Source organism: Verticillium nonalfalfae (genome assembly GCF_003724135.2).
Source record: "Verticillium nonalfalfae strain VnAa140/NRRL 66861 chromosome Unknown scaffold_61, whole genome shotgun sequence".
NCBI classification, from domain to species: domain Eukaryota; kingdom Fungi; phylum Ascomycota; class Sordariomycetes; order Glomerellales; family Plectosphaerellaceae; genus Verticillium; species Verticillium nonalfalfae.
In genome coordinates this window covers 136,781-150,303 of record NW_021167286.1, presented here as the reverse complement: position 1 = coordinate 150,303, position 13,523 = coordinate 136,781, and the positions used below count along the sequence as shown (strand labels likewise).

General features: G+C 57.0%; 1 protein-coding gene across 1 annotated transcript; it reads right to left on the bottom strand.

Moving 5' to 3' along the window:
* Positions 1-4,487: 4,487 nt before the first annotated feature.
* On the bottom strand, positions 4,488-5,723 carry D7B24_007621 (uncharacterized protein; the record flags this gene model as incomplete). Its single annotated transcript, XM_028641728.1, has 1 exon — positions 4,488-5,723. One exon carries the CDS (start codon positions 5,721-5,723, stop codon positions 4,488-4,490), a length of 1,236 nt encoding a protein of 411 aa, XP_028494395.1.
* Between the last annotated feature and the right edge of the window lie 7,800 nt (positions 5,724-13,523).

Below are 13,523 nucleotides of genomic sequence, written 5' to 3'. Positions count from 1 at the left end.
GCATGGCCCGCCCGCTCTCTTGGTGCTGCTGCTGCTTCGTCTCGCCCAACTGTCTCCGTGTCTTCCTTTTCACAAACGCACAGGACGGCACAGAATCGAGCAGCGCGTTCCAGGAAAATGGCAAGGTGCGCATGTGGGCGCCTGTCTGTCTGTCTGTCTGTCTGTCTGTCTGTCTGTGGGTGGGTGGGGATAAGCAGGCAGACAGGCGCGTCGCCGATATTCGCTCATTCGAGGGCTGCCAGCGTGATAGTGACTGAGTGTGTGTGTGTGTGTGTGTGTGTGCGTGCGCAAGAGAAGTATTCCCTTTTTGGGCCCTTTTCTTCTTCCTTACCCTGGAGAGGCTGGAGAGGGGTGGGTTGCGCCGGCGCGTAATGTGCCTCGAGCCCGTGCCGCACGGCAACCCTTCTGCGCTCTCTCGGGCGCGTGTCACAATGGCCATGACTCTTGAGAAGTTGTAGTTGGAAATGATGTAACTGGCGTAGCTGGGGGGGGCTGCCTCGAGAAACAACGGCGGAAAATCAGGGCAGAGAGGGCGAGAGGTGGGCTTGGCCCCCCTCCTGGATGCGGATTCTTACCCCTCAGCGACCCCTCTCAACCTCTCAACACGAGACAACATGGGCCAGCAGAACAACGCAACAAACGACACGACACGACACGTCGGTTCGTTCGTGCCCCTCCAGCTCATGAGAGCGGGGCAAGTTGATGGACAGTTCCATGACATGGAAGGGGAAGCAAGAAGCAGAAGAGGGGCAATCCTGCGGCCCGCGGCTTTTGCGGGCGGAGCGGGAGGAGAGGGGTGGGGGGGGCGTGTGCAGCAGGACGGGCAGGTCAGGCAAGGGTCCCGCAGGCTACAGTAGTGATCGCCTCATAGCCGCGGGCGAGAGGGTTACTGTGTGCATTCTGGTGGCCTGACTTACTGTGCAGTACGATGTAGTGACTTTCCAGCAGCAGGGGGGAGGACGCGGAAGCTTGGAGGCAGGCGGGTCCGGAAGGGTATGCAGGCCTCCCGGCGGGGGAGCCGTCGTCCTAGGTCCTTTTGACTTTCGGCTGGACTCACTGGAGCTCCCTGAGGCCCGGTCGAGAGGGGTGATGGGTGGTGGCAGGACGACTGGCCTGAACTCTCAGAGCGACAGCAGCGTCGTCGACGAGAATACATGTACATGGTGACTATCGTAGCTCATCGTTCTGACGCTGCAGCTCAGCCTGCTCTTTTTGTTGGAAGGGGTTTGAAGAACCCCAGCCAGCTTCCTCGACATCTTGCCAACGCAGGGAAACCCAACGTGCCTTTTCCATGCAGGTCATCATCGCGAAGGGGGTGCACCTAAGGGAGGGCACGATTGGGTATATGCAGCATCACGGCTCACCAGTATATGCAGCATCACGGCTCACCACTTTCTGTCGACCCAACCAAGGAGCAAAGCCCTAAGGCAGGGAGACACACACATTTCCTCACATTTCCTTTCTTTTCTTTACAAAGCCATGTTCAGCCTGATCCTTCGTCGTGAAAATGCCAGAACACTAGCCGCTGTGCTATCTTCGCCCCCAGCACACGTGGGCCGCACAAGTGCTGACCGCCAACTGCCGGAGCCACTACCCATTGGCCCCCGAGCCGCCCCAACCAGCCCCTCCGGCGCCCCAAGGACGCCGAAATACAGCGCCTGCGCCCTGATCCTGGTTCCTTCCAGTGAGACGTGCCCCGAGACGGCTGAGCTCACCATGGTACAGCAGTGCCTGTGAGATGTGAGACGTGAAGCAGGCTGTGGGAGCAATAGACGCGCACGCAGATGCCACCTCTCTTTGCTTTTGGCGGCACCCGCCATGAGACACGCAGATCCGGGACGGCCGGCGCGTGAGACAACAGGATGCGCGCTCTCGGCAGACGACTCTGCACTTCTGACTACTGCCGCCGGTGCTGCTGCTGCTGCTGCTGCTGCACGGACTCGGCGGCGTTTCGCCCTTTGCTTGTGCTGCCTTGCTTGCTCGCCCGGCTGCTTCAAGGGAGGCATCCGAATTGTGTCGGGTGTGTGTGTGTGTGTGTGTGTGCGTGTGTGTGGCCGAAACGTTGCCATCCGACTTCTGTGGCCCTTGATTTTGTTTTTGTCACCGCGGCGCAGGCCATGTCAGATCCGTCCCAAGTTGATATCGGAACGCATGATCTGATTGTCGTCATTCCGTGGAACTCGACAAGTGTCAAACTGCCCCAAGGCTATCCGACCTTGACCCCCCCCGCCCCCCTCCCCCAGCGACACCTCACTCTGTCGTCTTCCCGTCGTCACGTTGCCACGAGGGAGGCCAAGACGTCCGCATAAAGCCCGCGAGGCCGTGCACGGGTGCGTGGAGAGGAGAGCCGCCGGCCGCGATCCGGGGTGCAGCAACCGTCTCGGTGGTCCGCGAAGAAAACCAACCATTTGCTCGCGCCGCCGGAGACGCCACTACTGCCTACTGTACCGCAAAAGGTCTCAGTCAGCCTACATTTTCCCCCTCGCGTCTCCTTCGCATTTGCCTCGTTTCTGATCCGATTTCACCTTCTTGGCAGATTCAGAGGCCGCGTCCCCCCTTTCCCTGCCCCCATTCTTCTCAAAACCCCAGTCTCATAATGTGTCCACAGAAAAGCAAACAGCAGCGATACATTCCGCCACAGTCATTCCTTCTCTGGCCCGTCCCGCCCCCTTCCCACGTCAGCCAGCAAGGTTGTGTCGGTGACTTGAGCGGGCCTGACCGAGGACGGATTTTTTATGAGTCGAGGGGCAAACTCTTTCACCGAGACACATACCCACACAGCCAGCTGGACGCGTTGCCCTGAATCGCCGACGACGACACCCCCCCTCTGAGGATTTTTCAAAAAGCGCGTGTCTGCCTCTGGCCGAGACAAGGGGAGAAATGCTTCCTTCGTTGCGCAGTGAAGCGTCCCATTCCAGCCCGCCTGACGGCCCCGGGCACAGCAGTGCGCCCTCGCCGGGAATGAGGAGGAGTGGAACCGCGCCGTCCGTGTCTGTCTTGGATGATATGCAGCCCTGTGAGGTGAGACGCGGGGCCTGGGCCAACTGTGGGAGAAACGATGGCAACTTGCTCGCTTGTCAGTTGCTCCCTTTGGTGGTCGTGTTGCGTCGCGATCGACATCGCAGACTGGCATCCAACACAACCTCTCGTAGACCACCACGACGATGGCATCATGTCACTGTAGGATCGCAAGGCGGAAATGCGCATGGAAGTGTATTCAGACTGTCAAACAAAGCAAAGAAATCCTCCGCGTCAATTTACCCCCAAGTGATGCTTCACCCCACGGGTCTCCCGCGCTCATGCAATCATCCCACGCCCAGCCATCCCGCGCCATACCCAAAATCTTCCAGTGCCTCCCACCCCCCGCCTCTTTCCCTGGCCTTCTCCCCTTGCTCGAACCCTGCTCGATGACCTGCGCGTCATGAGATGCGACGCAATGCACGATAGCCTCCGAATGGCGTCAAGGGTTTGCCCGTCAAAAGAGGCATCGTGGGAAAACGCCTCCCAGGCCAGTCGCCAACGTCATGGCCTCGCCTCGCGAAAGGGGAAAGCGGGAACCAGCATTGACGACAGGCATCATCGACAGCCGATCAAGCCGAAAAGGTCCCACTCCCTCTACCCTACTTCATCCCAACTTCCTTGCACCGGAACAGAATCAAGACAAGCAAAAGTAGGAAACGTCAGGCGAAGCAATAGGCTCGAAATTCAACTGGGGGACTACCATACTGTGTCGTTCAGCTTCCACCTCCTCAAAAAACGAAAGGAAGGGTATATCCATGCCAGCACACATCTCCGCTTCTCTCCTCTCCACCATCGAACGAAAGACCAAAACACAAAGTCGACGTGCCCGGCTCGTCGGCATCGGGCTGCGTGAACGCCTCCGGTGCGAGTAAGATAAAACGAAATCAAAATAGCCGGTCCCATCTCCCAATTCTATCCCTGTCGCTGGGCACATTTTGCCTGTGGCGAGATCCCATATCCTTGCGTTGTCGAAAATATAAGCAGACTAAACAAAAACGCAACATCCCTGCCTTCATGGCTTCTTCGCTCGTGCTTTTCCTGTTCCCAATCGCGCGAAAGAAAAAGCATCGTCCTAAAAAGAAGTGCGTGGAAAAACTTGTCCATGCCTCGTGTATCGATTCGTGTCGTTGGCCCCTCGGGGGTCGGTCGGCATCGGTATCGTGCGTTGTGGTGTGGGTATCGCAAAGGAAAATCCTCTCAAAGTATCCCGATCCAAATGGTAAGCTTGCGCTTGATTATGTTTAAGGTGAAGGAGAGAGAAATCCGAGATCCCGTGGTATATAGAGATGAAAGAAATCCCCTCCCGTGGTGGCAGTCCGGAAAACGGTCCTAGTGGTACAGTCCGTCCGCGTGGGTCCGGGCAGACGGAGACAATGAAGAAAAATCCTCGGTCCAAAAGAAAATCCTGGCAATGGCGACCTGTCCTGGTTCGTCCGGTAGATAAGACAAAAAAGGAGACCAGGCTTCTATTTCGTAGGGTTCCGTAGGATTTCTTCACAGTTGGCGTCGAAACGGTGGTTAAAAACACGAACGCCCTGCATGAAACGCTCTGTCCGGTCGAGCTCACGCTCACGGCCGAAGAGAGTCTCGACAAACTCGACACCGGCATTCTTGCCGAGGGAGCTCTTCTTCGAGCTGGCCTTGAGCATGGGCTGCTCGCACGTCTTCAGCAGTTTGCGCAGCTTGTCCTGCAGACGCTCACCCGAGTCGATGAAGTCCTCGACTAGGTCCTTGTTCTCGGCACTGCGGATGCGCTCGACGACCTCGTCGGCGCGCTTGATCTTGCCGGCCAGTTGGATCAGAAGCAGCCAGAGCTCACCAGCCACATCAGCAATGGGCGTAGCCGTACCGTGATGGTAGACGGTCCAGTCGTAGATCCACTTGCCCAAAGAGTTAGCGTCAAAGACACTTCCAAGAAGCAGAATCGGCTCCTCGGCAGGGTCCCAGTTCTTCAGTGAGTAGCCAGGAGGGATGCGGTGGCGCTTGGCATCAGCCTCCGTCGCCTTGGGCGCAGCTGCTGGCGCGGCGGGCTTTTTGTGGGAGCTGGCTGGGCGGGCTGTGGCGGGGCGCTGGGGCACCGAGACGGAAGACCTGCGGGCGTGTGTGTTGGCCGTAGGGCGAGCGCGCGGCTGGGGGGTAGACTGGGGCTCATAGGCAGCGTCGCGATCATGGAACGAGTATCCTCCCTGCATGTAGTAGTGGGAATCAGTGGGGTGTCCTCGAGCCGCATCAAAGTAAGAATCCTTGAAAAGCCTCCTCCCCTCTGCCTGCTGATGCTTGGCCGAAATGACATATGTACGGCCGTCGATCTCGATGATCTCGTCCTCGTCGGATTCTCCATGGGGAGTGGATGACCGGACATGAATGTAAGAGCTGCGGCGCTCGTTCTTGGGGCGCGTGGGTGTAGCCCACGACGCCTTGCGCGAATGATGACCACTACTCACATTGGCTGTGGCATAGTAGCCATCGCTCGTGTACCGAGGCGATGCCGTCGGGGGACGAGGACTGTAGTCATTGTAGCCTGTGCTGGCATTGCGGAAGTGCGCGCGTGTCGCCGGACGCTGAGGTGTGGCCGAGCCGCCTGATGCGTAGTAAGAGTTTCCCCTGGGGGAGGGTGTTGGTGTTGCGGATTGGAATCGCTCCCGGGCGTAGTAGTACTCCTCGCCGGGAGTAGATCCGGTGTATGGTGAATAGTTGGCCATTGCTTCCTCAGCTCTTGCGATGTCCCTGCGACATCCGCTTTCGTATTCGTCCCCAAAATGTCGTCCTTGCGCTGTGGCGAGTTTGTTGTTGTGTTGTTAATGGGCGTGCGATTGCACGGATCTCGAGTCCAGTCCAGGCGAAGCGCGCCGATGTCGAGACGCGGGAGAAAGTGACACCAGTCACCTTGGTATGTGGTCGGAAGAGGGAGGGATGATGAAAAACCGTCTTCTGTAGGCGAACATGTCCAGGCTGTGGGTTTATATCCTCCGAGGAGTTGACAACGTTGGCAACACCAAGTTGAGACCTGATGTTATGGAAGATGCTGGTTGCTTCGGAGAGCGTCCAGCAAAGGGTTATACGGTTTGCTTGGAAATCGAGTTTTGCGAAATCGCCTTGGCGACTCGGTGATATGGTTGGTGCGGTGGTTGGAAAATGGGGTTGTTTGGTTGGCAAAAGCCAAAAGTGTCGGAAAGGAGACAAAAGGCTGGAGGCTGGGCGGTAGTGACGCCCTTTAATATTCTCGCTTGTTCTGTGGGAGTGGATGGCGGCGCGGCTCTCCTAGAGAGCGACGGGAGGGACACCAGAGGGGACGAGGATTGCTGAGCAAGGATGTGTCCAGAACAAGGAGTCTAGGATGGAGACAAGATACAGGGGGGCAAGGGCCAGGGGGTGTGGTTCAAGGAAAACACGCCCAACCAAAGCCAAGGCGCGGAGCTCAGCCCAATGGAGGCGAGGCTCCCGCTAACCCGACGGAAAAGGGCGAAGAGGGTGTGCCCCTATCTTCTGTGAGTCGTCCTTCTGGGATTACTCACGACGGGCTGTACGGTACGAAAAGAAAAGATGGACACGGTCTGCCTGTTTGTTGGGCGCCAGCCGTCGAGTGTGGCAGTCCTGCTGCTTGAGCCTGTCGTGTGTGTCGCCCTCAGGAGTTGACCAAGCTGATTTCCTAGGCTCGTGAAAATGTGCTCTGACTCGCTTTGGAAAAGCACGGTCGCAGGCGAAAGGCGATACGGTCGCAGGGAATGTGCTGGGTGTGTCCGTCGTGATTTCTTGTCGCGTCGCAACCAAATTCAGAGTGCCATAGTGGAATGACCAAATCGCGGCCTCCCTGTGGTTTGATCTCGGTCAATCCTTGGGCTCTGTGGACTTCGGTCTGACTCTGAACCTGCGTCCGTGGGCGACTGAGGCAGGGAACGAGTCTGTAAATTCCAGAGGGTTTTTGACAATCCCAGCCTTCGGTTTAGTTGCTCCTCCAGTCGTCAAACAAGATGATTCGAATTCGTATAATTGGCTGTCCACCCTTCACAGTAAGCGAAATGATGGCGAGCGCGGCGTGCTGGGTATGGCGTCCCCGACGTGCTCCTGGTCCAACGGCGCCGCAGCGGGATCTCAGTTCCCAGTGCCGCGTGAAAAATTTTCTCCAGGGGCGTCCCAGGGGCAGAACGTGGCTTCTGATCGCCGCACAGGCGTTCACACACGGGGGAGTCCTGGTCTGTGTTGGAGGCACTCTGACCGGTACGCAAGGAGGGTTGTGGGTAATTGTTGGGATTCCCGGGGATGTTCCTCGATTCACCGAGAATGGGCGACAAGCACAAGCACAAGCCAACAGACCAGCCAGGATCAACGGAATTGCGAGCAGCAGATATGCAAGGGATCCGGCGAATTCAGTATGAGATTCATCCGCCGGTGGTGCTGAAATACGAGAGAGATGGGCCCAACGAGGCTGGGATTCCGGCAAGTCGATAGGAATACCTGACGCGGCCTTTGTTGGATTGTTCGACAGTGAAGGGAGGGGCACGATCTCGCGTGTCGTTTGTTACTAGAGCAATCTCGTCGTCTGTCACCAGTGATGACGTTAGTCGGTTATTCGAGTGTTCAACGGGCAGAATGCTGGTGGGCACTTTGTTCTCTTGGTCTTGTTCAAGGAAGTACCAACTACGACATCTCGATGGACGACCGGTGAGTCGAAGAGTCGGGTCTGGCGAGGAACGGGACGCGCACCGGTCAGGTCGGCCGTTATTTTCACTTCGGTCACCAACGTGTACGACGTAGGACGCCCGTTGCAGGATCAGGCCAGAACGGTGATAAGCAGCAATCTTGGCTTCTGGTGGCGGGAGGAGGCCAAATCTTGCGAGATGAAGTGCCAGGATATATAGCACAGACTAACAGGTGGTCGGCGGTTTGATGGATGCCAGGGGCCAGGCAGCACAGAACTGGTGAGTCAACGGCAGCCTTGTTTCCAGTCGACGTTGTATTCGTGCGGTTTCGTGTCGCCCTGGTGCCTTGTCATGCTGTGACGCGACCGAGGACAAGATGCGTGAGCTCAACGCGCGTGCGATGCTTGCCTTTGGAGGACAGGGTAGCAGGCAATCAGGGTGAGCAAGAGATGCAGCGTCCAGCCCGGGCAAACATGGCTGCGAACAGGACCAAGATGGGGAGCGGAACCAGAAGGGTCGACCGAGGGGTCCTGGCGAGTTTAAGATGGTTCGAGCAGAGCGGGCAAGTGCACCCATTGCTCCGGCGTAAAGGTGTCGCTGCAGCTGCTGTAGCCTTACCTTCCTTCCATCCTTCCCCCCCATGCCAGGTTTTGCGGGCAACAACTGCCATCCACAATCAGTCAGTGGGCTGCGACTTCCCACTTGCGACATGGGTGGAGCGGCGTGATGGATGGCTCGATTGCCATCGTTGGCTGTGGTGAATCTCCTTCACTCCAGCTTCTGCCAACATCACATCACACTTCCAGTCCGGGGGTCATAGTTCCCAAGACGCGTCCTCACGCACGATGCCTTGCCTCAACCCCGATGCACGATCATCATCCTGCAGCCGCCCACGAGGAACATGGCGTCTCAACACTGGACAGCCACCAAGCACACCGGTCAACGTGGGTTTGGCACTCCCAGCTGACCTCACACCAAGCCAGATTCACGGGAATGCGCGGCGGTTGTCTGCCGTCAAGTGACCATGGGCCATGCTGACCCAGACGCTTGCGTTCACCCAGTTCGCGCCGTGAGTGGAGGGGGTTCGCTCATCACATGCACGCTTGTGCGGGGTGACGGTGACCTGGGATCTTGCAGCGGCAGCGGCAGAGGCAGAGGCGGAGGCGGAGGAAGGGGGCAAGCGCCAGGAAACCACAAAAGTCATATTCCCATCGAGCTCCGAGGCCCTGAATGTGCACCAAAGACACAGAGTCAACCAGACTTCCGTCGACTCATGTTCGCCACCACACGGACCCCGACCCCGACTTGGCCCAACCACCGATCGACCATCCTTCAACCTCTTCTGTCGACGACCTTCCCTCTTTTCCAGCTCGCAACGGACTTGTGCCATCGACTCAGCTACTCGCAGCTCGGGCCTGGCCCCCTGCATGAGAGTCCGAATTTCGCGATTCATTTACAAATCGCGATTCGACAGGAGGCACGTAGAGCAGCAGGCTCCCAATTGTTTGTACTTGTCTCGCCTGATGTTAACGCCAGCCCTGGGACGTCCCGATTTCCAATCCAAGTTCCATTCGAGCCTAGGTTGGTTAGCTTCCCAGCCTCCGAATCGTCATTCCAGCAGCATCCGCCCGCCTTCTGTGCAGTGCCGGCCGGGCTGGGGAGGACTGGGGAAGGGGCCCATGATACGACTGGATAGGCCAGGAACGAACAGGCTTTAGCATCATCGGCGGAAGACCCCGCCAACCTGTGGATTAGTGGAGACGTTCTACCAGATTCTCCCTGTCTCTGCTGGCTTTTGTCGAATAGGAATGATTCCAGTACGTTGTCCACAGGCTCCCTCTCTCCTGGGTCGACAATGTTTTGCCTGAGCATTCGATGAAGCTACCAGTCCAGCTGGAGAGACAAGTGATCCCAGCCCCCAGCCTCCTGTAACGGGGGAGGTCTCGTCAACCACGCGTATCTCGTCCGGGGACAGCAAGCTCACGCCACGGAACGGGCATGTAGCCTGGCCACGGCCAATGAAGCGTCGCTAAGGAGATGGCATCTAACTATTGATGGACTATTTCCAGTGTCACCACCTCTGACTCTGCACACTCACATCGTCATTCTATTGCGGCTTAGAGCCGCCTGTTCGGCATCGAACCTCTAGCAACTTTAACTCGCACTCATAACAACGCATCATCAAAAGCCACATGGCCAATACCATTTATCTCTGCTTTCTTTCGGAGGAGCTTCAAGGAGGCGAGGAACGCGACTGCTTCTTGACTCCGCCGCGGTATCGGAAACTGAAATGTTCCAGGTCAGCGCTGAGTAGCAGGCCTCCGACGTCGACTGCTGGTCCTATGCCCCTGTTCTGAGCCTGTGGCCTCCATTGGTGGTTTGCCACTAGCTAACGTGATGCAGACCCTGTACGATTTGGTGGTACAGCACTGCAATAGCACAGACGCCTCTCCTACTGCAGCACCACAACACCCACAACACAGCAAGCACCCTCGACTTGCTTCTTCTTGTGCGGTAGGGAGTCATCCATGGATGGGGTGAGCCATTCTCTGTCATTTCCAGAAAAAAAAATTGAGATTTAACCGGGGAGGTCTCAGCTCCGGCGAAAAACAATTACACATCACGTTGCTACTGCCACCCATGGCTGGTGCGACCACACGCGTCGTGGGGTTATTAGAGATTCTCCAACAACCTGGCCTTCACAAAGCCATGTTCCGTACAGTATGACAAGTTGTCCATGACAGGCCCCTGGTCAGGTTTTCCAGGCGACGAAATTACACCCACTGCCACGGGTCAAATCACCACCCCTCCCCCCTGGCCACAACAACGCAAGTCCTCACCCCTCTCCCTGCAAAGACAGGTGTTAGTAGGGTGTGCGCGCACGCACATGTCGCACCGGAGGGTCGTTTTCCAGAAGGTCGTTGGGGCCGCTAGGACGCTCCATCCCGTTCACCGGGCGCACACCCTGACCCCCTTAACACGGGCGCTGTTCTTATCCTTCCCCCTTGGGAGCCACTGAAATTTCCCAGCCGTCGTCGCGCATCTCTTTCCCTTGTCCAATCCGGCAGCATGGTGTCAGCCTTCCGCTGATCCAAATTGCACTCCTTTCTTTTCGATGGCGAAATTTTCACCTCCACTGCCGCAGACACAGACACTGCTGGCAAAAAACCACACCTGCTGGCCAGCAGAGACGTATGACTCACATTTTGTTCGTTCTGAGGTGAGGGGGGGAGCAAAGAGTAAGGGAGCATGCCTTTCGTCCCAATGGCATGCGACTCTTGCTGCATCGCTGTCCAACGTAGCCCGTAGGCAGCGCGTTCGCCTGGACGAGGCCGACGAATCGGGCCTCTAAACAAGACGTCCGCCAGTCCCGATTGGACAACCCGGAGGCCACTTGAACACGTAGCACCACGGGCGAAGCCAGTCACAGCCCACACTCTAATGCCGCTACTGCTCCGTACCCGTCGGGGCCGCTTCGAGCCCTGGTCGTTGCGTGGCTTGCCTGTTTGGAAGCATAGGATTATTTCGGATCAGGGCGTGAGAGAGCCATAGACGCTTACCCTAAACACATGTAGCGCACCACGATGACCCAGGTGCGGTGGCATGCGATCTTGCAGGCGGGATACCGCAGCCAGCGCTGCTAAAGAAGAGGGGCATCTTCTAAGTGAACGCCCTCTTGGCTTCCCTCCGTTCACCAGACGGGTGTGTCTATTCGACCGACAACTACAAGTATGGTCTTGTTAGCATTTCCTTCTGTCTACGCTGATCGCGACACTCTTGTGACACGATCGTCATCCCAAGATGAAGCCACCATATACGTCTCGCCGACCGACTTGCCAGCTGTACTCTTTCCGCCTCCGTTAGCTCCTCCGGACCATATTAACAACATCGGACGCGGCCTCACCGACTCTTCGCGCTCGTGGCAATCATCAGCTTGTGAGGCGCCTCGAGGAATCTTTGCATGGCTGATTGGCGTCGCAGACTTGCAGCTGCAGCTGCGCAAGGGGTCCTTGTATCATGCGCCATGAATGTCCGCCGTTGCCCTATCTTGCTGCACTGCGCATTCAGATGAGACGCCTTGTCGCCAGTTCCGGTGCAAAATGGGCGACAGTGTTAGGGCTCAGTGACGTAGCGGACACACATGTGTACAATGCGGCCCGCGAGATACCCATGTTGAGACTCGCTCGGCACCAGGCTCACTGTGATGATGAGGAACCAGCTTCGACACAGAGCGGCCGGTGATCCTCCGAACAGCCTCCGCTTGAAGACAAACGGGTGCATCGGTCTCATGTGTCATTTCATGCCGCACACGGGGTTCTATCTGAGCAACCAACGCAATACGCCTTGAGCTACCATGTGCAGGCGGTTGTCCCCAGCATGGTTTCCAGAATTGAACACATCATTACTTACCCCCTGTATTGCTGGCTTCGAGGGCATCTTAACTGGCCAACAAGCGCCATCTCTTCGTCAGCGGCCAATAATTGATGGACAGCCTGTCAACACAGGTCCACCGTAGTAGAAAGTCGATCCGGTCCAACGCCAGGGTTTGGCCAGCCAATCTTGACAAGACGGTCTCTGATAACCCGAGTAACACAGCATGTGCATCGGGAGGGATGTGATCAGTCGGTGGCGGCAAGCCCAAACGAGATGCATGTACGGTAAAGTGGCAACATGCCCTCAGCGGACCCATTCTTGACGAGCGAAAGACAACACGGCCTCGAATTTGGAATCACGTCTTTCAACGAGATATTTGTGTGTGCATCTCCTGCAACAAGCAGCAGCCCTACCAGCCCCTGGTGTGGTGAGTCAGGTCTGTTCACCGACCCTGTTTCCTGTCACCGACTTTGCAACAGCAATGGCGCTGACCAGTTTGCCAAACTCAGGCAAGATGGCCAACCAGGGTGTCCGCTCGCTGATGCGCTTCTCGTCAGAACTAGCTGGATCGATGGTCAATTCCGATTGACCTCAGCTTCTGCTCCTTGCGTCCTCCTCAGTCCCTGCGTTGCCTTCGGTTTACTGTGCTTGTAAAGCTGCACTGTGCAGTTAAGTGCCCGCGGCAGGGATTCTAATATCGGCAAACGTCGACCAAAACTTCCACACCCATACCGACCCCTGTCTCGTATATCGAATAGAGCGCACAAGCTGGAATCATTGTTGCCACGACAGACAGGTACGAGTGCCATAGCCTCGGCCCTGATCGACGTTGTTGCCACAGCGTCCCTGAAAGTGGCGGGGTATACCACGTGACATAGCCACCACCAGCGCTGGACTGCGAAGCGACTTCACAACTGACTCCAAACCTTCTGCAAACTTCCATCTCGTTACAAATGGATGGTATTGAAGGCTCATTATGGCACATGATTGTGTTTTCTCGTGCGACAGGGTTCATGCGAGGTTGATAGCGACACCCCATGGCCATGGGACTGTTCTTTTCCCTCTGCGCCGCACTCCCGGTCGAAATGACGCATGAGGCAACCCTGGGCACATGGGTCGGGCATCAAGACGAGGGTCGGATATTGGACCGTTCTCGCCCGCCCGACAGGCAACTTTAACGACAACAGAATACCAGGGCACCCTGATTTTGAAGAAAGAAAAGTCACAGGATTGATCATTTGATTCGCTGTGTGTTCTACTCGCGTTCGAAAATGTGAGTCACGTTGCGCAGCTTGTGCTGTGGAAAGATGGCTGTCAGACGGTGAATCGCGACAGGCCTTGCTTTGGCTCGCAGTTGGCTTGGACGATTCTGTGAGCTGACACTGAGAGCACCTCGCCCCCATCGGATGCCTCTGTGGCGTCCCAATGATATCCAACGGCACGGTGAGCCTAATTTTGAGGCTTGGTTTTCATGAACGAGACTGGCTG